We start from the raw sequence: 23,536 nt of genomic DNA, 5'->3' as shown, positions 1-23,536 counted from the left end.
TCCACCCTGTCGGTGCCGCTTCCCTGCTCTACCACCTACTCACTCTTATGACCAGCTTCACAAACATAGTCCTCAAAACAAGGATCCTTAATGACTTGGCGGCAACAGAGGCTGCCGACATTCGTTATATTACGACTCGGTAATTAGATCGCCTGGCGTGAGGCTGTTGCTCCGGTACGATCAAAGATGTACATGCAAGGACTCGAGCCAAGCCGCAGGCCCTGTCTGAATCCTGACCTGCTGTGATTTCTGTGGCTTGGTGGCTCTTCAGTGGTGGTGTTTCCTAAACCTCAGAATGTGAGACACATATAAGGAACTTCCAAACCGCTGCATCAGGAGAAACTCAGACTTATAACGTGAGATGAGCGAAGGTAATAACTGGTCCAATGCATTCTGGTGCCAAGCAATTCATATAGTCCACAAATCTAGTAGCAATCTATATGACAAACCAGAGAGTAAACCCATTCAAACAAAAGTTTCCATTAAAACACACTGGTCCCAGACACAAAGGGAACCCAATTTGTTTAGATAATTTAGCTGCAGATTTTCAGCAGACACATTCTTTCTCAATGACTGTGGATAATATGACGGAACGACTGAAACCGAACCAGATCCGCTGGCTCTTACACACATACTCGCACACAAAGACACACACAGACCGATAAAGGCCAATGAGAGGCATTAATGGACGAATTGAATTTGTGCACATTCATCGTGTGCTTATCAAAATCAGTAATATTCCATGTCTTCACAAAAGCTAAATGTCATCACTAATGTGAGCCTGCTGTCCCTGTCACAAACATTCAGGTCTATTCATGTGCAGACCCAGATTTAGCATTTGAAAACTTCATCTAGAAAGGACATCAGCTTTTGTATCCAATATTAATAATCTCCTGCTTCTTGCACCCATCAATATCTACAAGGAGCTGATGCTTCTGCCAGGCACCTTGTGTTTTATGCACAATTAGCTGGAGTTTGACCTGCTCCCATAAGGCCAGGGGGTCAGAGGTGGAGTGTTCTGAAAGCATAGAGTATCATTGGCTTTTAAACTGCTTCTTCATCTCATCAAGTATTCAAACTGGAGACATATATGCACATAGATACACCCATAGATGCTGTCTGAACATCCAGGAGTGGTTCCTGCGTCAGTGAGTCCCATTAGACACCTTACCCACCGGTTTATTGAAAGCCCCCCAACCCCCAACAAATACTCGCCCTCTCTCCCTCTCCTTATGCCCCCCCTTCGGTCCCCCTGAACTAGCCTTGCGGCACACTCCAAAGTTAGCGACTCAGCATGTTTTCAGCACAGAGCGGACACACTTTCAATCATCGTTAGGGGTTTTGCAGAGTCCTGGGGTCCGGGCAACTTGCCAGGTTGTGTAAAAGTTTCCATGAGGAAAGCCTCGAGATGCCTTCACAAGCTATGAAGGAGAGGGAGATTCTCTGGAAGGCTCAGACCAAGGCTGAGAACAATTGCATTTTGTTTGAGAAAGCCTAAAGATTGACCCGAAGAGGAAACGAATCACGAGGAAAACTACCACTAACACATGGCAATCAGATATGTCAAATGTCAAGTAGGCAACATCTGTGTTGCCATGTGTTTTTAGAATGATCATTTTAGGGAATAAGGGTCGTCTGTTTTCTAGAGAAAGCTGGGAGAAACATTGCTGATTAGCATTCTTTTAGCGTAAATGGAGTAAATGAGGGATGAAAGTAAAAGCGATTCCCAAATCTTCCAAATATAGACATGCAAACACTAGGTCTGCTTCATTATGTTTCAATATAAACTAAACTCACTTTTTGAGTAACTCAACAGCTCATGAAACCTCTCATGAATGGTTGCCTTGTGTACGGTGCTGGTAGTAAGGTGCTTCTATCACAGCTGAGGGAAGAGTTAGGCAGATTTTGATGGGGCCTGTGTATGGCAGACTGGTGGTTCACCTCTCAGACTCCTTGTGGTACAGTAGCTCACCACTGATAAGTTGAGTGATTTCTCGGGGGCTGAATAAAATCTGGGTCTGGCCAGAGAGACACATTTCCTCCGCTTGATGGGAGTCCAGTAGCCTCGGCGTTGGAGCGTGGGAGGTACTTCACTCTTGGGGAAGATCAAGTGCACTCTTGCACACTCAAAATCGTCGACCTCCAGTTGCTCGGGCGGAACTTTACTCTACAACGCTAGTGTTAAATCACTGAGTGCCGAAGTGAGGTCATCTGCCTGTCTTCCCTCTATAATGGAGGCCTCCTCTCGCCAGCGAGAGGTAATGTGTGCAAAGAGTGAGCGGGGCGCTGCGTGAGCTGCCTTCCAATCTTGGTTTCGTCCTGCTTAGAACTCATTTAAGGGGTTTGGTGGGATATGCCCTCACCACTGCACTCTACCAAGGACTCACCACAGGTGTTAGGTGATGCAAAACTGCAGCACATTGAGGTTTTTCATGGCACGGCTTCACTGTCATCAGTCAATCAATACACGTTCCTGCACGGCCCTAATGCAGCTGTAATCACTGGCAGAATACATTTGGCCACTGTATTGGGGAGCAATTGAGCCTGCTAGAGTGACAGGGAATGGAGTGATGCGGATGGAAAACAAGGTTACAAGCCTTCACCTTAGCACTGATCTGTACATTTGGTGTATCTTCATACTGTTGGTGTAAAAGGAGCCCCTGCCAACCTCATTATAAAATGCAAAACACAGCTATAGTTTCACTTTATTCGATTAATCCTGACATGCAAGCCTCCGCCTGTCAACTCTTAAGGAAATAAAGAATTTCAATTATTCCAATTAGGTTCCTCGGGTAGTCGGAAGGAGATAAAAAAAAATTAAAAAAACAAAGGATATCAGTTTATATAGCTGTTAACAGAGAAACTCTCCCAGTCTGTATTTTATGTTTATGAGGTGAGGACTAACGGGACCCATCAGGACAGACAGACATGCTGACAACTGCATTTTAACTCGATTGCAGTTCCACAGCAAAACTCCCTTGGCCCCCTTATGCCTATCATCATAGCTGCCGAGTGAAGTATGCACACACGTGCAGGAACATACGCTGCACATACAGGAAGGCTGATACCGTCAGTTCAGTTGTCCTCCTGCCACCTCCATCAGAGGGGGATTTTTTAGAAATCATCTCAGCCTGGCTTCCTGCCAGCGATGTGCACTATGAATACACGTAATAACAAGCACAGCCTCTGCTGACATAGATAAGGGGTTGGTGACCTCACAGAAAAACTATGGACAGAGGCGGCGATAAACTTGACCATATGGCCCCCTGGGTGTGACGGGTTTCATTGCCAAGGGGAGAGCAGTGACACAACAGTCTCCCTTGATGACGACAGTTACGTGGTATTGGCTCCATGGGGGAAACACGGGAAAACAAAGCCTCGCCTCCTGCCTCATCGCATCCCTCCCAGAAAGATGAAGGAAAAGAGAAAGCCTCGGCTCAGGAAACCCCTACCCATTGTTTTGCTTCCTTCATTAGTGGTTGTGTCAACAGTTTGCTCTGTTATGCGTGTGCCACTGTTTTTGTTCTGTTGCACCCCAACCGACCTCGACGCTGTGATGTTTTGACAGATTGTTTCAAAATCCCATCAAGGCACTGTACTGTTTTAAAGTGAAGCGCCCGCTTGGACAACACAAGCCGGATGGCATGTTACACCTAAGGCAAATAAATATGCCGAGTCTAAAATTAAAACAAATCTGACGTAAAACCGCTGCCACAGATTCATCAGGAAATTCTGTGAGGGGCAGCAGGGTGCGGCTGTGTTCGGGGGGAGGGGGGGCTCACAGATAAGGGCAAGGTGTTAAACAAATGCAATAGCCACATCAAAAGTGTCTGAAAATAAGCTTTCACTTACAAAAGCAAACCCTCTCCCTCTCAGTGGCTCCCAAATGCAACATTAGAGACAATCTGTGCATCACATAGTTCTGAAAACTCACCATCATCTAGGTACATCTGGTCCAGTTCCTGCGGCTCCTGTTTAACAGTTATGGCCATCGGAGGGGGACTGGCATCTTCATGTAGCAGGCTTGGTGAGCTGGCTGCTGCCTGAGCCTGAGTGGGGCTGTAGGCCTGAAGCAATGGGCTCTCTGAAGTCGCACCAGGAGTGGATGGGTGGGATACTGGAGAGGATGAGGGACTGCTGTTGGCATAGATAGCATGGTAACCATGGGTCCCTGGGCTGTTCAGATGGTTGGGGCTACCTTGGGAATGGAGCATCCCCATGGGAGAGCTGTGGTCTGGTGATGATGGGTGGGCAAGGCTGGGGCAGCCTGGGCTCTCCTGGATGTGTGGCATTATGGGACCTGATGGTGCTGCGTGGTTGGGACTGTTGGGGAGGCACTTACTGTATGCCACTGGTGACAGGTCTTGCAGTGTGGGGCTGGAGCTGGGAGGTGTTGGCGGCAGAGTGACATGGCAGGGTGGGCATGGAGAATAGCCACCAATTAAACAGGCATCATGATCGGCTACGGGCATAATGGGAGTCAACCTGGGCTGGCTGTAAAAGGGCTTTGAATGCATGGGCACTCTTGCACTCCCCAGAGAATCGTATTCATCATTGGGCTCTGTCTTTATTATTGGCACTGGGGAGAAAAAAAAATAGAAAGAAATATGGCAATGTTAAAAACGTGCAGGGAATCCACGTGGCGAAGTGAGTGCACACGACTGAGCAAAGCGGTGAGCAGGCACAATTGTGGCCACAATACCCTCCACAATCCAAACAAACAACTACCAGTGGATATGGGCTCAGTGTCAAGTTGGCTTGAGTTCCCTCACTGAGAAGCCTTCCTGCCCACCCCTCTTTACCACACCGTGAAAAAAAGGCAAGAAAATTGGGGGTGGAGGGGAGGAAGAATGGATGAATCATCAGTTTGGAAACCCACAGCTGGTTCTAATCATGAGTAAGACCCATTTTCTTTGGACTCTTCTTTGGCTCTGATATCCAATAAAAGACTACTTTAAAGCACTGCTGTTGCTGCTGTTCAAACGAGACTGGAACCTCTTGGTTTCCTTTGCTGTAGCTGTAATTAATTCTCTCAGGAGCAAAAGATAGAGGCAGAGAGGGTGGAAAAAAGGAGATGATTTGATTTTGATTGGGCCTCCCTAAGTGGCTGCAGAGATGGGCCCGGGGTTTTCAGGAGCTTCGGGCCTCAGTTAATGCAGGAGAGTGCAGTGACCCCCTCCACTTGATCATCCTGTTTCTTTTTTCTATACATTGTCTTGCCCCATACTGTCTGCGCCGCTTCCTGATTACTTCTGACAGTCAAGTATCACAAGCATCCAGTTCGCTGTCAAGTACATTTACTGAAAACACCTTTTTTTTTTTAAACTCTCAAAATGGAATAGCCTGGTAGGACAGAAGGCTACACATTTAAAAGCTCACCGCTGACTTGTTATGTAAGTATAGTGCATGTGCACAGATCGTGCCAGCAAGAAAAGTGAACAGAGCAGAGTTAAGATACCCAGATGTATAGCAAAGGCTCCTGAGTCACAATGGACACACTGTTTCTATTTCTATTCCTGCACATTGTTAAAATGTGTTAATGGGTGTGGTGAGCGTTTGATTCCAAAGAGTTCTTGGCTACTCTGGCAGCGGGTGACATTTACTAAGGTGCACAGATGTCAATGTGAATAAGATCCCTGTCTAAACTGAGTGTTTGTGTTTGTACACAATAGAACCTTTGAGGGGAACGGGTTCAAATGTGGCTCTGCATGCTGTTTATCAAGGTGTTATTATTTATGCTGGATTTGAAAAGATGTTAATCACTGGGGTGCTGAGGTGCGATGCAGGGATAACGGTGAACAGGGAGCACTTGTGCGTCACCCCGGCCTGCTCGTAGTGCCCAGGGAGCACGGCTTGGTGTCTGGAGTTGCATTGTAAGGCAAGTCCCACAGTGCATGGGCCTCCATCCTTGCAACAAGGGAATTACAAGCAAGCTACATGTTGCGTATCACATCCACAGCCTCTCCCAAGCAGTTTTATTTCAGAGTTCTCGCATAAAAAGGTCCCTTTGTCTGTTAACGAAACTGAAGGTTTTCAGCCCTCGTAAAACAAAAGGTGATTTTTTTTTCATAAAATCTGGTGTGTGCATGTGGAAATGACCGAGTAGTTGCGGTAAAGTGATTTAATATGGTTTTATGTGATTTTTTTGATGGATTTTGAGACTTATTTAGAAATACTTTTCAAAGGAAGTGGAAATTTTTAGGTTGAGCACTAAAAAAGGAGATTAGGGTTTGTGATTAGGCGCTCGATGCCAGTCTGAAAAGAAATTTTACAAGATTTCCTGCCTGTGACTGTTACCACCATGACAGTTTAATTTAGAGGAAGATGAGGAATCAGCAGTAGCTCAGGAGAAATGTGATTCTGTTGTTCTTTGCAGTCACACTTTCTAATAGAGTTGGAAACCGAGTGTTTTTAAAAAGGAGGAGGTCGGTTTGCTGCAGCTTTAGATTTTCAGGAGACAAGAAACAGAACCGGCAGGCGAGACCGAGCTTCAGCTGGATTTTATTTCCTTCAAACCTGTGGGTTGCGGCCCGCAGACAGTTGATGTTCTGCACATGGTTTTCACTCCATCACATCTTGTGTTGGGCCCTATTCACTTTTCTTTTCTTTTCTTCTGAAGGCAGCTGGAGTTGGAACTGTTTTGGGCATTTGATTAGGTAAGCAAACAGGACTTGAGAAGATTTAAAACTTCTGAGGGAAACTTTCTTTATGAGAAAGTCAACAGGCAACTGGATATCAAATCATTTTGCTCTCATATGTGATGCCAAACATATGCTCATTTTATCCTAACATCATAGATTTAACATGGAGCAGGTGGTACTTCATTAGCTCCGTGGTACCTGGTGGACTGTCTCCCACTGTGGATGCAATCTGCTTGCCCAGTGGGCCGTGGTGTGTTGTAAGCGAGGCTGACAAAGCCCAAACTGTAGACATGACATAAACAGTTGAGTCTTTGTCCAGCTGTTGGAAAAACAACATGACTGTGCAAATATTTCTGAAAAAAGAACAATATGTGGTACATCAACTTTTCCTATATGTATCTTCGACTTTCCCTTCTCCAACTCTGACCACAAACCAGCCCAACAGGGGGAGTCGGCTCCCGTTTAAGAATAGAACTCGATATTGCGGAGGAATCTCCGAATGGCCTGTAAAAATAAAAGAGGTTCCGAGAAGTTTTTTTGGCTGCAGCCTTGGCTGTTGCCAGCATTTCATTGGCACTTTTTACTTAATGTGGTTCATGCAAACCGGTTCTGATTTGAAGAGCAACACGTCACGCCACGACTCAGGCAGGAATGACTGGAAGGGAGCTTGGAAAAGTGGAGCTCATTCTGGGAGCCAGTCAGCACCATCTGTACAGTATAGGTCGACATCCCAGTGTCGTGAGAGGACAACCAAACCGCCAATGTTGCTGACTGTGCATGTTTAAATGTCATCCCAAACTCTTGGCTGATGGCTAATTTACCACAAATTTAAGATCTCGATAGCTGCTTTTTTTTTTTTCTAGAATAGAATGTTTCATTTTTTGGGGAACTTCTTATGACTTATTATGCTGCTATTTTTCCTCTAATTCACTGAGGCTTATCATGTAGCAGACCGTAAGAACGAGAGCATGCTTCCACTGTGGACTTCTTCTGTTAGAAATACATATTGCACTGTCACAGTGGATGCATGACGAGTTTAGAAAAAGATGAGCATCTGTTAACTTGCTTGAAATAATCGAGGCTGCCTGGGACGATATGCCTGTTTGAGTTGACGAGAGACCAACAGATGGTGAGATCTTTTTTTCTGATGTTACTTTTGTCAATTGTGCACATTGTCACAGAATAACAAGGCCGTCGTGGAAAAAGGTGGTTTTCACATGCATTTGTGGCCTAGAGAGTGTTTGCTTCATCCTTCCGCAGTTTCAGACGCGTCGAGCTATTTTCAGAGCCGCCTTTTTCTTTTAATAGATGAGCAGACACCAGGGTGTGAAAGAAATGTTCTTTTTAAACAACATCAGTGGCCATAACAGTGTTTAAAGTGGGACAGAGGGCCGGAAGAGCTCTCTCACACAAGCAGGCAAAAAAAGTGTTGACAGGGGTGTGTGTGAAACTCTGTGTGCATTTGTCCCCTCAGCCCACCCTGACATCCAAGCCACACTGTTGGTTGTTTCAGTTAGTGTTGACGCACACCGAAACCCTCAAAAGCAAACAGCTTCACAAGGATTTCCTGATTCTTTGTTGTTGAAATGAAAGCTTGACTATAATAGTCATCAATGAAAGTCTGTGTACACTAATTATAACCTTTATACCGCATTAGCTGAGAATGATCTTCTGCATTTAATTATTAGTTGGTTTCACAAATAACTAAAATTAACATTTCTAACATTTGAAGATGTTTTGGTCTGTTTCTTTTTACAATGCTGACATAGTTTAAAAGTCAGGAGCACAAAACTTGCCAGAATTTTGAAAGTACTCCTCGATAATATCAGATTCTATCTGCCCCAGAGCAGTCCCAGATCTTCCCCTGCGCATATGCAGCACTCTTGTCTCCCTCTTTCATTCAAACAATAATATTTCTGTTTCTTATAAATGTGCTCTGTCATATCATTTAATGAGCATCTTCACAAGCATCTTAAATCTCAAAATAGAGCTCACAAGCTTGTGATTCATAGGATCTGAGAGTTAATTATGCTCCTAAGAGAGAACATGGGGACAGCCTGTGTGGTCTACACTGTGCAGCACTCGTGGCAAACTTGGCAGTGAATAAGACTTCACAACAAGTTGACTTTTAATAAGAGCTGTGTTTTTCAACCAGTGAAATGACTAAGCGATAAGGACGAGGGGGCTCCGTGTGACATTCTGCAGTGCCTGTACAACATGGTAATATACGATACAAACATGGCTAACTGTTAGCTAGCTTCACAATGCTTTCTAATAATGCACTCCGGCATCTCCAAATAAGGCCCTCCACTACTTTCCCTCAGGACCCCATCCAGATTCCCAGTCATTTATCTCCTGTGGCCGTAAATACATCTTCTGATTATCTAAGAGTCGCATCATATTTACAAAACACACTATCCTAGCAGCAGTGGAGCCACTAGACGCTAATCAATGAAAGTGAGACACCGGTGTTTTGATCTAATGGATTTTGCTGTTTACCATGAGTGTGAGATGAGTCTCAAAATAGCGGTTTTGAAAGTGGAAGATAGCTCAGTTACATGTGCTTTTGGAGTGTTTTATGGGAGCTGTGGTGCTTGGAAATGCTTAGTCTTTCTTTTTCTCTGCTTAAAACAGAAAATAATAGATCTTTGGGTGAAATATCACAGCTGATATTTCACCTCTGCCCACTGTTCAAATGCTGAATTCCTCATTTGAACTCTCAGCCGTGCATTCTTCAAATTCCAAATGCACAAGCCAGCTATAAACACTGAGAGGGCCAGAGAGCACGATGAGCACAGCACGAGATATTCCTCACTTTTTAGGTTGCTACAAGAAAGCGTAATGCCTGGGAGACATCTGAGTGTGGATGTTTCTTTGTACACTGATTGGTGTGTCGCTGAACCAAGAAGGCATCTGTGTGAAAGTCAGGGTACCGGAAGGGGGGGGGGGAGAACTTCTCTGCATCAACAGTGCTCGGAGGCTCTGTCACTCAGCAGGTAAACCTCATTGCTGAGGAACGCCGTCGTGCTACAGAATAAACAGATCCCCACATTTTCTGCCTTCACTCACAGACCTCAGTCAAGCAGGGCCTGATGTGTTGACATGAACCTCCAGCAAAATAGCAGACTTGCAAATTTTAAAATGAGCTTTCTGACAGCTACTGTAAACTATAATTGATGTAGGTCAAGAGCTGGAGAAATACTCTCGACGATGAGCGCAGCGTGTAAAGTATACATCTCTTTCAATGTCACAGGCAAGTAAACTGTGTACAAATCCAAAGGTTAGTTACCATTGGGGGGCAGGTAGGTAAAGCGCTGGTACTGGCTCCTCTTCCTCTTGCCATTGCAGACGTAGAAGTTGACATGAACTGGGTTTGATATTCTCTGGTTTCTGTAGGGTGGGATCTCAACAACTATAGCCCCCTGCAATACAAATAACATGCATAAAGCTCAAAAAACATAACATAATGTTTGATTCATGTTGGTGGTCAAATATGGATGGAATACAAGTTGTAATTCTTTGATCTATGTTGCAGCCAGTCTGAAAGTTATTTGCCAAAGGCTTAGATGGTAAATTAACTTTTCTGGACTGTGTAGTCCCAGCAGTATGAGCCCATGAGACTGGTCCAGTGCCCAGTCTTTGTCTCTGAAGAAAACCCCAGAACTTCAGATTCGTCCCTGTACCGCACGAGAGGAGAACGGTAGCCAGCTCATTTGTTTGCACAGCCGTATCCCTCTGTGGAGAGGCTCTCCTGTTCCCCGCCCTCCCTCCTGGCCGGCCTCCCTCCCAGCCGGCCTCCCTCCCTCCCTACTGCAAGACAGACCTCGGCAAGTCTGGACGAATGTGAACTTTTGACTGCTCTCTTTGACAAGGGGGGTGGCGTTGAGAAATTTGTTAGGTTTGTTTCTGATTCCTGGGAATGGCTGTCACGCTTCAGGGGACCACTGAAGTTTGGGGGCCAACAGATCTTTATTAGTTTGTTAGTTGGGTGGGGGTGTGGGACCTTCATCCCTGTGCTCCTGGTCTGTGCTCCAGATGAAACTGAAGGAAACCTGCAGGTGCCTGATTGAGTGTGTAAATTCTGTGTGTTTGTACATGGCTTCCCCCTCTTTTTTCCAAACAGAGAAAGCAATCCTGGCTGGCAATGCAAGCTGTGGGGCAGGCAAGTTGGAGAAAATAAAAACTGGCTCAAAAAGTAGTGACTTGTTTGTTGGAGCTACAGTTAGACGCATCGCTCTCTTTGCTTTTCGTCGACCTCTTCTCCCTGGTCGAACCTTGCATGCTAATTTTCCAGCATCTGGGACTCTGCACATCAGCTAGCTCTACAGGCCAATTAGACATCCAAGTCAATATTTACTTTCCTGATGCAACCAAGTCATTTCCCTGAGTAAAATAACAGCAATAATAAGGAGCAAAAAACAGTCGCCAACTTAACCTGGCTTCTTCCAGACCTGGCGGGCTGTGTTGATTGCCTCGGTTAGTTTACACAAAAACTGTGGAAGTGGGGGAAGGGTGTAATGCTGCTGATGAAAGCTTTTCAAAACACAGCCATCAGACACGCGCAAACAGGCCTCTGCAGCTCTTCCACTCGAGACAGTAAAATCTTAATTAAGTCCAGAGCTCTACCAGCTTTCTTTGGATAATTACGATTTCCTGACGATTCCCCCGGTTTCATTTCATATTGCCACGCTCAGAAAGTGTGACCGAATGTCAGCCCTCAGAAAAGACAACAGCCCATGTTTATTCTGCGAGGGCATGGAGGTTTCGTGAAAATTCCATTCAGGATTGCATGAGGTAATCACTATTGTCTATGTTGCAAGTGGCAATGCCTTAACGAAGGTTACATCATGACTGGGGACAGATGATGAGGAGACCTGGAGGGGAAATGCTGAAGTGTCAAGGGAAGGTGGGACTGAAGTCTTTGGAGAGGAGCACTTACAGATTTGATGGAGGTCTTGTCAACTTTGGCTTCTGTCTCCCACAGATGATGTCCATCTATGAAAAAAGACATAATGCATTCAGCATGAATCACACCACAATGGCCGACAACATCAGGGTTAAATGGCTCAGGGTGATGTAGCTGGCTTTGTTCCATAAACGCTAACACCAATAATTAATAGTCAAGCGGTCAGATCTACAAATGAATGTTTGCGATTTGGTCTAAAAGGGCAAACCACCCACCAAGCAGCATGAATTAGAAATGAGGGTAATTTGCAACATCTTGGCCACAGAGTGACACGAATTACCACAAGCTCTGATCTTTGACTGGCGCTGCTCTCAGTGAAACAACTTCTTTTTCGACACAGAACCCTATTTCACAGCTAAAAATTCAGTGTTCTCACTGCCGTCACGGCTGTGCATCATACAAAACTGCCCAGTACATCTCTGTGAAAAAACACAAGCACAGCAGAGACAGTCTGAAAATAAACACCTTCCCATGTGGAACGGTGGACTGACTCATTGGAGCTGTCAGAAACAGAAGTGAAACAAAACAGTCTTTGTACCAGTGGCACACTGGGAAGAAGAAGCCTGAGTCTTGTGGTAACGCCACTGTAGGCGAAAGCTGTGGGACAGGAAGCCGTCAGAGAAGGTCATCGGACAGTCAGATTCCAAATACCTACACCAGAAGTCAGGCCGCTCTGGATGATGTAAAGACCAAAGCTTTATGTTTTTTACATCATTCAGTGAATGACAGTAACATTTCTCCTTCACTCTCGGCTTATTATTGGTGGAGGAGGCAAATGGTCAGTTTTATCATTCAGAGAGTGAACATCAGTAAGTTATCGCTGTCCAAAATGGACATATTGAAAAGGAGACAAAGGGAAACAGATGGCGAACCAATCAGATAAGGTTGTTTTTTTCTATCATAACTTAGAGAAATATATAGGAAATATACTTTACTGTAACAGACATGAGGTGAATGGGCTGGCAGTAAAAGCAGCAGGGAGCTGCGTGGCGGTGACACTGTGCATGTGTCCTGCCATTGAGACGCTCAGATGAAGGATAAAGAAGTGGTTGAAAGTCTGGAAGGGCAATTAAGAGGGAGCACACAAGAGAAGGTCAGCGAGAGAGAGAAAGAGAGAGAGAGAAGCAGACAGAGATGAAGAGAGATGAGCGTTCCTCATGTTTCGTCTAGGGGAACCATGAGGGAATCTCGCCCGCCTCCGCACTGGGAGGAAATCCAAAAGGGAAACCTTAGACAGCGTCAACGCCGGCCTCTGCTAGTAAACATGTTTTTCTTCTTTTTCTTTCTCTCTGCACCTCCCTTTCGCTCAAACATTTCATACCCATCTATCACTTGGCACAACTAGCTTCTCAGTTCCTCCATCAGCTAATGCGAAAAGGCAGTGCAGAGTTTGGGATGGGGGCCACACGTGGCATACCTTTTCGAGTCAGAGAGTGCTTCCACGGGGCTGATAACCGCAGAAGTTTCCATTCAGTCCTTACTTCCCTGCAACATCTGCAAAACGCTTCTGTTCCCGACAACACCTCCTCCTTCATGCAGAATCCACCCACGCGCAACACACACACATGCACAGAGATGTGCACAGTCACACACAACTGCAGTATCCTTTACCTTTGCTCTGGTGCACGACTTGAACGACAAGTGGGGAAGCTGCTAACAATGGGTGACACATTAGCCGTTTCTGGAGGAGTATAATCCGGTCAGATTTAAACAGGGGTAATGAATGGACACGTGCGAGCAGACCGACAGACCCAAACATGCTTTTCCTTAGGATTTCTCCTTGAAGGTGGAACAGCAGTGAGTCTGTTGCTCTGCATGAGTCACTTGTGCAAATGGGACCCACAAAGACCAACACCAACACAGACAGCTGAGACAACACTCTCATTCATCAGGCAATTAGAGCACATGCAGGGTGAGGCTACTTGGAGTCATCTCTTATTTGATTCTTGACAAATTATGAACAAGCTGGCAATGCAGCACAGTTGCCTGCTGAGTAAACCTCTCTTCCATGTTGAGTGGATGTTCTTTGTGATCAACAAAAGGGGAATCCTTCATAGATTATTGAATTTATTTTCAGTCCACTGCAAATCTTTGCTAGTGTCCTTATGATGACCCGCTTTTGGCTTCCCAGACATCATTTTTCCATCAGAATAAGTGTTTGCAGTACAATAACAGCTTCCACTGACCAAGGACAGTTTTCTTTCACACAAGGTGTTTTTTCAAATGGAAATTATGATTCACAGTCCTAATTGCAGAGGTTGTCTCGTGAAAAAATCCAGGCATACACGCTGCAACTATGTGTCTTTTCCACAGATGATTTTCATAAGTACTTTCTTCATTCTCTTTCCTGTTTACACACGTTTCTTTTCCACTTTGCTGCTACTCTGTTGCTGCTACTGGGACAGAAAATGCCTGTGTAATTTTAAACACATTTTTTACAGCGATCGTTGCCTTTTTCCAAGGAGGAGAACCGTCCAAGAGGCCAAAGGGATTCCCCCATGACTGATTTGCAGCTGCCCTCCACTCCGAAACACCTGACCTGTGCCAATCTCAGAAGTAATGAGGACAATGCATCAGAAAAGGGGATTGTACATGAATCGCAGAGTATTGGAAGTTTGTGATTGTGTTTGAAATCATGGAATTTGGTGACAACCCAAAGCTTAAGTGAAATTGACCAAATCTCAGAAATACCCTTGAAATTGAATTCAGGGCAGCAATGTGCTACACCACAGCAGATATCTGTTCTACATCACAAATCAAGAACAGCCCCAGATGGGGCAATGAGACAAGTTTGTATTTCAGCCCCGAATTGCTTGTCTGACAATAACATGTTCAGACAAACCTGCAGAGAAGGTGGGGACAGAGGTCAATCGGTTCTGTCAGTCATGATGCTGTTTTGACTGATTCCTCAACATATGTGTTTATTTTATTTCCAACAGCCGTTTTTTGTCACATCCCTCTGCATCCTCTACTGCAGGCTTCTCTGTAATTGGAAAAAAGCGCAAGGGATTGGAGTTTACACAAGCGGAAATGCTCAAAAGGGGCTGGAAAGAATTGGCATTTTGAGAACAAAACATTGCAGGAAGTTTCCTAAACCTAATCAGGAAGGATTCTGTGAGTGGTTCCTCTGGGTTTTTTTTTACCGTGTATTCAGTAAGACATGTGTAAAGGATGGCTGAGGCAGCAAGATTGGGCAGGTCTAACTGAAAGCTAGGACAGTCCGAACTAAAATACATCACTATCCACGTGTGGTCCCACGTAGAGGTGTCCAACGTGTCCAAAAATAAAAGAGCTGGGAGTAATCCATTCATATACTGAGTCATGAAGGAGAAGCCAAACATTTCTAAACGACGAAAGTGACAGCCTGCGGATATTGATGTGGGCCACTGCGTCCTATAATTACTGAATATGAAACTGTACCTCTGAAATTTCTTAGTCTTGGCTGTAAGCTTGACCAGCCTGAAGCAGAGGTGGAGGAACCACATGCAGCCCTGGTGCTGCAGAGCTCCTGAGCAACGCTCTGATCCGGCCAGATGTAAAAACTATCTAGCTCACAAGGGAATTCCCTTACCTCCCCTCTGAGTCAGAGTGTAGGCTTTCCCCATCTCTCTCTCTTTCTTTCACTCTTTTCCTAGCCTCCAGCTTTTATTCCATCCACGGAAAGCGGGGCAAGCCAGAACAGTGTGAAAGGTGTGCCAGGTATGTTCTCCTACTGTAGTGCCAAAGGAGCAGTTTGGGAAAACTGAAGATCTGACACAACTTTAGCACTCAAACATATTAAAAGAAGTATAATTGAACTGAGTTCAAAGTCAGAGATGGAAATTCTAAAAGCCATGGAAAGGGTGAGACACAGCAAAAACAACACAAAAAGATGACGGCCTAAAAATGACAGCAATAATTACTATTCAAAACAAAGTCTACACGTCAGCAGAATGAAAAACAGTGCTCTGTCCTTATCTTTCCACGGTCTCATTAATTCAGGCTTTATACTATTTTTAAGGAAATCAAGAGGCTGCAGGGAAATCAAAAGGCATTTAATAACTAAAGAACAAAGGGTCAAAGACATGATGGTTATAAATGTCATGTCTTTATTTGCCCCTGACCCTGGCTTCTCCTCTTCCTCCCTCCTTCTGTTCTCTACCTATCCTTGTAGGGCGTTTTCTGTTTTCACCCCTCCACACGGACTCCCTCGTGGGTGACTTGCTGAAAACACTTCCGACTCAACAGCACAAACAGGGCCGGAGGCTAACGGCACACACATCAACAAACACACACGTGCGCGTGCCGCGGCTGGACAGAGTTATCTTGTGGGCGATGAAGACGAGCGGTGGACTTGGGGATGGATTCTAAAAAATATCTTCACCGCCAGCCCTTATTGGGGGATTTCTGCCAAGAAAATTCAATTTTTATTATTATTTCTCTAAGAAATCCCAAAGTGACACTGGAATCTTAGTCCAACCCTTATTTTGCTCCTTTCTGGTACTTTGAGCTTTACCTCAAAGTACCAGAATGATTGAAACGGTGAAGGATTCCAAAGAAGAGAGTTAATGAGATGGTGCGTTCCAATAATAAGATCAGTCTTCAACAACATTAATCCTTGTGCCTTTAAGCCGCCAGGATTCTCGGTTATTCATATTAAATGGCAGCTCATTCTGGTATTGCCTCGTCCTTGGCTGCCTGGTTCAGTCCTGACTCTGGGACGTAAATAATACCATATGGACACCTTCAAGGTCAAAACATGATTTTTATCAAAAAGGGGCTACAATATGAGCTCCGGTCATTTTACACTGGGGAAAACTTAGATGGCTGGACAAAAATAAATACAAAGGTGAAGCTGATGATTAACTGGCAAGTGAATTTAGAACTGGAACCATAAGTACATATGTAGAAATAAATTAACGAATAAAATACATGTAGGCTGTCTTATGGCTAATATTGAAGTTATCCAGATTGACGACTTCTTGAACCTTGATGTCATTTATGATTTAAGTGTCTGGTAATAAATTATACTCTATGGACGACTCCAAAACAGGCATCTGGGTATGTTTAAGCAGCTACATCAATGTGTCTGTGAAAAACAAATGGAAACTATTGAGGAAATACATGTATTTGTGAAAGATGGCTGCCTCATTTGTGCCATCGGGCTTTTGCGCGATCTCCTTTAAGACTCCGTATATTTGCTCGCACGCATTGGACTGGGGCTCCGAAAGAACTGCCAATCCTAAGGATTTGTGGAATTTTCTGGAAGGTGTTTATTGGAGTCAGTTTAGGAAAGTGAGCCGCCACCTTGACCTTTGATGGCTGCAGGGAACGGCTGTCATCGCTGTGGCAAAAGCAGTGATTACTGTCGCTTTGCGTGTGTGTGTGAGTGTGTGTGTGTGTGTGTGAGCGAGTGTGTAAACCCATGCAGCAAGAATTTATGTGGCATACAGCATTGTATTTCATGTGCACATTTAGTCATGAACTTTTCCAAAGGAAAATAAAACCAAATTTATAGAATAAATCCATAATATAATTACAAGGTTTTGGTCAAAAGACAATATTTAGAAATGCAGCTGAAAGATTAAGTACTTTTCCAGATGCCTACACTCAAACTTAGTCATAGATAGTTGGCATCAGCGTCTGTCTTCCTGCATGTGTGTGTGTGTGTGTGTGTGTGTGTGTGTGTGTGTGTGTGTGTTTGAGGCGCTCCATAATGGGCTTTTGACTTTAGAGGCAATGGAAGTTCGGTAATTAAAGTTTACATGAAAGCAGACTAAGTGGTAGCCAGAGAAACCTCTGTGTAGATCTCCTGCACTTTTTTTTGACACCGTAGAACAAACCACTGAAATGTCAAGGGCAGGAGAGTGTCGGGATTCTAATAATGCAAAGCTGCACACAGACTAATCTTTTTAACGGGGATCGAGGATAAAGGTGAGAAAAATGGAGGATGACAGAAAGACTTGGGGCTAAAGAGAACCCATGAATTGCAGATGACCCACCAAGCCATCCACCTGCCCTCACCACCTCTCTCTTTTGGGGTGATGTCCATACGGAGCTATAGGACTACTGAAATAGCATCTGCGAGATGAAATATTTCTAATTTAAGTCATCATCTTCAGCCTTGGAAGCAGCATCCGTGCATCTGCCTCTGGAGCCCCCTCGACCTCAGGCCAGGAACGCCAGCTGGGATTCTCCAAGGCTTTTATGAGAGCGCCTCGGTAGCAGGAGACGTCAATAAGAAGTGACAGTGCAACCTGATATTTGGTAGGGAAAACGTTCCATTTCATAGTGCTGACATTCATTGTTGGGTATTAGCTTCTCATTTGATTCTTCTCACACCAAACAATGGTGCCGTTCTCTGACCTACTAAACCTCACTTCAGTCGTCATGGGAGCTACCGCAATAATTAAATTGATTAGAGCAATCATGAAATCAATATATTATCTTGATTTTGTGATTGGCCGATTATCTAAAACCTAGAATTATTAATGATTAAGTCTGTTGAGAACCTTCCTTTTTCTACCGTTTCTCATTCAGGTCTTTTTTACTTTATTAGCAGCAGGTTTTTGTTTCAGTGGGCCTTGGAGGTATAACGGTGCTTGACCTTTGCTTGGCTTTGTGGCTGCAATCAAGGAAATGATCATTCACTCACAAACTCGATCAGTGATGTTTTTACCATTGCTTCCTCCCACACACAGAGGAAACACATGGCTGAAAAATCTGGACAAAAAAACGGGAATAGCCTCTTAACCATGACTCAGTGACACGCAGCTGGTGTGAGCATCCACAGGGATATAGGGAAGATGGAGCGGCAGGAGAGTTAAATGTCAGAAACGAGGGAGCAGGGGAGGGAGAGTTAGAGATAGAGAAGTTGCACGTGCCCTGTTCTCGTTTCACCCCTTAAATTGGGGCAAGCGCCGGTGAAGAGGCAATGGAACCTTCAGCAAATGTAAATATGCTTTGGTTAAAAATATTGTGGCTTAATGGACACCACATGTGGATCGCTGGCAAGCACTGCTGGATTGTGACAGGAGGAGAGGCCGATGGAGGCAGAGATGGAGAAAGACATTTAAAAGAGATAGAAAGGAAATTGAAGGGCAGTAAACATGGCCTGGTGACAGCTACTTACCCTGCGCTTTCTCCACAAACACCACCTTGGAGTCAGGGAGGAAGTTGAGGCCGCTCAGGAGCATCATTTTACCTCCAGAGGCAGGGTAACTGTCCAAACTCTGCTTCTCCACCAAGGGAAGCTCCTGAGCTGAACGTTGGGCTTTTGGAGGGAAACACAGGCATTTTAATAAAATCCAATCTCGCGACGTTCCAAGAAGCACAGAGCCAGAGAAACAGCAGTTCTTGGTTAGACTTATCTGCTTTATTGTGATGTTTTTGTGACCCCTAGCTAAGAGATTTTCAGCCAACAGCTGCTCTTTAAATGACACTGAAAACAGACAAAGTGAGGGAAACCCCCCCACTATTTTCATTGTCAGACCCTGAGTCATTATTTTCCATTAAGCAACTCACAGCCAGCCACTTGTTCTACCTATAAGTCTTATATTAAGTTACCTTTAGCCTCTGAGCTTTTCAGTTTGTCATTTAATGTATATTTACATTTAAATATTTGTCACAAATGACAATGGACCTTCAGTTACTAAGAAAAAACAAAAACCATAGATGAGGATTCATAAACAATACATGTATTGCTTGTAAGGCCTATAAACCTTATTGGTAGCTGCTGTTTTAACAGTTAATAGCTCAGTATGACAATGGAAGCCCCCTTTTTGCACAAGTGCAAAGTTTATTTTTACCCTACTGTGGCGTTTGTGACTTACAGCATTCGATGGGGTTTGAAGCCGCCTGCAGAGAAATGGTCCTGCCATTGGGCTGGTTGATGTGTACCCGAAACACCAGCCGCACACGCGTGTTTTTACGCCCGATGTCTGTTTCTCCTTTGCGAAGTTCGATGTCAGAATTGCGCAGTTTTAGGATCCCAGCACAGTCGATTCTACAGCAAAGGGAGGACAAAATGTCACATTTCAAAAATGGAAGTATGCAGAAAAGACCAGCATACAAATATTGGAAGGTTATTGCAAGTCAAGGCCCAACGCTTAATTATCAATGCGAGTCTTTGTCTTCTCTATAGACAATCAATCACAAATTACCAGCAGAGTTTACTTTTACCATAGTCTCCATCATTTGTCCCTCATGATGGCATCAAAGTTGAACATTAATTACTTTATAGCATTGAAGCACGGTGCCACAAGAAATTATAATATGAACATAGCAAACCAGGTGCTATTAGCTGCAGTCAGTAGACACCAAATCCTGAACCAGAGCTTTTCCTTCTGACCATGTGAGTCTTTGCACAGTTATAGTTTAGACCTCAGTTAATCATTGCCACGTGTAGCAGTGGAGCCCCTTACTGAACCATACGTCGTTATTAATCAAATTTAACAATATTGGAGGCAAACGAGTGATTTACCCCCCCCCCCCATCACCTTGTTGAATTTGAGTAAGCCTGATTTAACAAAGTGATGGAAAGCGCTTTGGCATTTTAATTATTTTACATGATGGGTTCTATTCCAGGAACTTGTAAATGTCAGGATTTATATAGTCTTTTTTTTGTTTTCAAATGAATGTCATGTGAAAGATCATCAGAGCTTTTTCTCATCGGAACAGATTTGCTAACAAACACCTGCTTTTGCAGTGTGTTTACAGAACAAAATATCCTGATAAGATACAGTTTCTGTGTAGGAGGCAGGACTGAAAAAAGACCAATTGATACCATCTGAAGTCTTGACTGCAAAGATTGACTTTCTGAAACAAATGCAGCATTATGAAAAAGACAGTTAAACATTTCAACAGAAAAGGACAGCTTTATTCTTTTCTTGTTTGCCCTTTCAAGTAACTGGGGAGAAAGTTTCACACCTCTTCCTTCAGCTAGTGTGCTGATGGCAAAAGGAAGGAGAAGCTTCCGCTATAATATCTTGAAAAACATCATTCATCCTATGGGACACATTAAGTCAAGTCAAAGTACAGTTGCCTCAAAATCCGATACAGTATATGAAATATTGTGGTGTTGGTGAAAATGATACTGTAAGGCAGTACAAATGTTAAAATCATTTGGGTAAAAAAAGAGCATGACCAAATCTTGGAGCACAAGCTTTAGTTTTAAAAAACAAACACATATAGTTTGAGTTTTGTAAGAGTAATTAATAAAGTCAGGGCGTAATGGAACCCCTTATGTAATCTACATTCAGACACAGTGATTTTACCCATAACACACAGTTCTGGGCCTCAATCCAACAACCCCAGCCTAGTCTGAACAGAGGCCCAGTCCAGGAGCTATAGCCTGGACAGGCTGCACAACACAGGCCCCCTGAATTTCTGCAGAACTGGAGGCAGGAAGAGGGCTTACTTAGCTCAGCCTGGCAAACAGATACTTTTGCGTTATAAAGGTAACCCCAAATTATATTTCGGAAAGTACTCCATTTGTTCAAACCGCACTTCCCAAGAAGTATGTAGCATGTCTGAAACACGTTTACACCAACAGCCACCTCACTCTTCAGACAAATTCAGCTGGCTGGAATTTTAGCCTCCTTGTGTAATATGCAATGTATTTTCCACCTTAGTTTGGTGGAGGGTTGGATGAAGGATAGAGAGATGGAGAGAAGGACAGGTAGAGTAAGTAATATTTTGATTAATCGGCAAGCATAGTAATTAGCATTGGATCCCATCCGCTACAGGTCGGAGTGATTGATTTAAACAGTAAATTACTAAGCTGTTGTTTCGTGTTGTTAAAAGCCATCCATCATCTCCGCTTTAGTGGGGCCGCTGTCATTAATTTCACTAATACTTGGCTTATCAATAATGTATTGCTGCATTTATCGCCCTCCCTCTATGATTAATCGGAGTGATCGTTTTTATGGCCCGATCTGTGAGCAGCGATCCCACTCTAATGCTCACAGGTAAGCTCCAGTTGTGTGTATTTGCTATGCAGATAAAATGAGGGGAGGTCAGAGGTCAGCCCCCGCATTCAGTCTTCAAATGCAAATGTTCAAAATTCCAGTAAATCACTTCTGAAGCTGTCACAGGTGAGTATTTCACTAATAATAAGTGTGTCAAGGGTGATCATACTGGAGGTGTGGAGGGCATCCTGGGGAAAAAACATGCAGACAGAGATGAATAGGTTACTTTGCAGGTGTGAAACACTTACATGGCTCTCATGTTGTTTTCGGGCAGCAGAGGGATCTCCAGGATTTTGGTGTTGGATTGCATGACTTCATGGCTGGCGGTGGATACGGTTTTGCCCGTGATGCGGTGGACCTGGTAGAAGGCATGGGGTCTCAGGAGGCGGTCGTCTGCGGTCCCAATGAACAGCTGCAGGGTAAGCGGCTCGCTTTCCATGTAGCCATAAAGCTGGCGGGAGAACAAAGGGACCCAGGTGAGAGGCAACATTATGTTTTAAAACCCTACATTTCAGGCAACCCCTTATTTAGGAAATGCACATCAATCACTGACGGACAAACAGGGTGTTAATCGTAGCTTTAATGTGGTAGATAAGCTGTGGAAACCCCTGCTAGTTGAGGCAGGGAGCTCCCAAAACAGTTTTCTTGGCAGTTTAGTTTAAAACCTGTACAAATAATTGGCTTCGCAGCATCTAGACGACTGTATTAGCATCCCCTTAGTAGCAATACTCCTAAGAGCACAATTAATCTGTGTGCAGCAGTGCTTCCAAACATTGTGCAAACTTTGCACCCAAATGCATGCAGCTTGGAATGCCGGCTGGATACGCCCCCCTTTGCCTTTGGGCAGTTATGAACATGCATTATGATTTCCATTAAAACAGAGGGCCCGTGTCCCACTGTGATGAAAGAGACTCCTCTATCAGAACCACCACTTCAAACAACTACCACTTCCTCTAGAAGACCTCCATTAGCTCCAAGTGCTCAAGTAATAAAAAGATCAAATCTCAAAAAAAAAGAGTGAGGGGAGAAAACTTCCTCAACTGCGCATAGTTTCAAAGTTACTGTTGACTTTGGGGTCAGTGAAATTTCAAATAAACTTTGGCAGCCAATTAACATTTGCCATCAACATATTATTTTACTGAAGTAACATTATTCCCGATTCAGTTGAAGGCATAATGATGTGGAATCACCAAACTCGGGGGCTGGGGCGCCAATTCCAACCTGTGGCAAAACACAATTGATACTCTGCATCAGTGAATCCTGACCAAAATGTCTGTCAGTTGAATCAACCGCTCCAGACCTCCCAGATTAATGCTGCTCTTTGTAACCGAACTGTTTATGAATGCTGCATTCAAATGGGTGGTTAATATCTCTCCAGTTCTTGAAGCTGTTGGAAATGAATAAACCTTGTGGCGCAAACGAATAAGACAAACCTCTTACTGGGTGGACCTCTGGAGATCCACAACAGTGGCTACTTGACCACAGTGGCATTTACTGTGAGGTATACGGTAACTTACTCTAGATTCAACCACAAATTGGTCAATTACACTTTGTGCGGACCGGCGCATACCAGTGCATCACTTCAGACTGAGTTTCAGGAAAACAGTGGTACTGGAATAAAAGACCCCCGTTGTTTATCTAGACTGAGTCATATAGCGAAATGCAGACCATATGTTACCTATGACATAATCTGATGAATGGCTTTCTAAATACCCTTCTGAGGGTGGCCAGAAATGGTGAGGCAGGGGATATATGCTGAAGGACTCGAGGGCTACGTCACTGGAAGCCTGTGGAGATTAGTGCTGACTCCTGAAGTCTTGAGAACAAATTTGTCTGGGTGCTGAATCAGAAGTCGTCTGATTCGATAATAGCCTTGAAAAGGAAACTGCCTTCGGATTACACTTAATGACAGATCGATGGGTTCGTGACAACGCGTATGCTGTGTGTGTTTGTCTTTTCAGTAATTAGTGAGAACTGAAATA

General features: G+C 44.2%; 1 protein-coding gene across 2 annotated transcripts in view; it reads right to left on the bottom strand.

Annotated features, from left to right (window-relative positions):
• The window catches only part of LOC130532699 (nuclear factor of activated T-cells, cytoplasmic 1-like), a 45,405-nt gene that overhangs the window by 11,151 nt on the left and 10,718 nt on the right, over positions 1-23,536 (bottom strand). For both annotated transcript variants that reach the window (XM_057045502.1, XM_057045503.1), the window contains 6 exons: positions 21,803-22,005; positions 19,419-19,591; positions 18,719-18,859; positions 11,581-11,636; positions 9,931-10,063; positions 3,935-4,579 (listed from right to left, as the gene is read on the bottom strand). In XM_057045502.1, the coding sequence (XP_056901482.1) occupies positions 3,935-4,579; positions 9,931-10,063; positions 11,581-11,636; positions 18,719-18,859; positions 19,419-19,591; positions 21,803-22,005 (1,351 nt within the window). The remainder of the gene's footprint in view (positions 1-3,934; positions 4,580-9,930; positions 10,064-11,580; positions 11,637-18,718; positions 18,860-19,418; positions 19,592-21,802; positions 22,006-23,536) is intronic.

This window comes from Takifugu flavidus, chromosome 10 (genome assembly GCF_003711565.1).
Source record: "Takifugu flavidus isolate HTHZ2018 chromosome 10, ASM371156v2, whole genome shotgun sequence".
NCBI lineage: Eukaryota > Metazoa > Chordata > Actinopteri > Tetraodontiformes > Tetraodontidae > Takifugu > Takifugu flavidus.
This window is presented reverse-complemented; position numbering and strand designations above follow the sequence as displayed.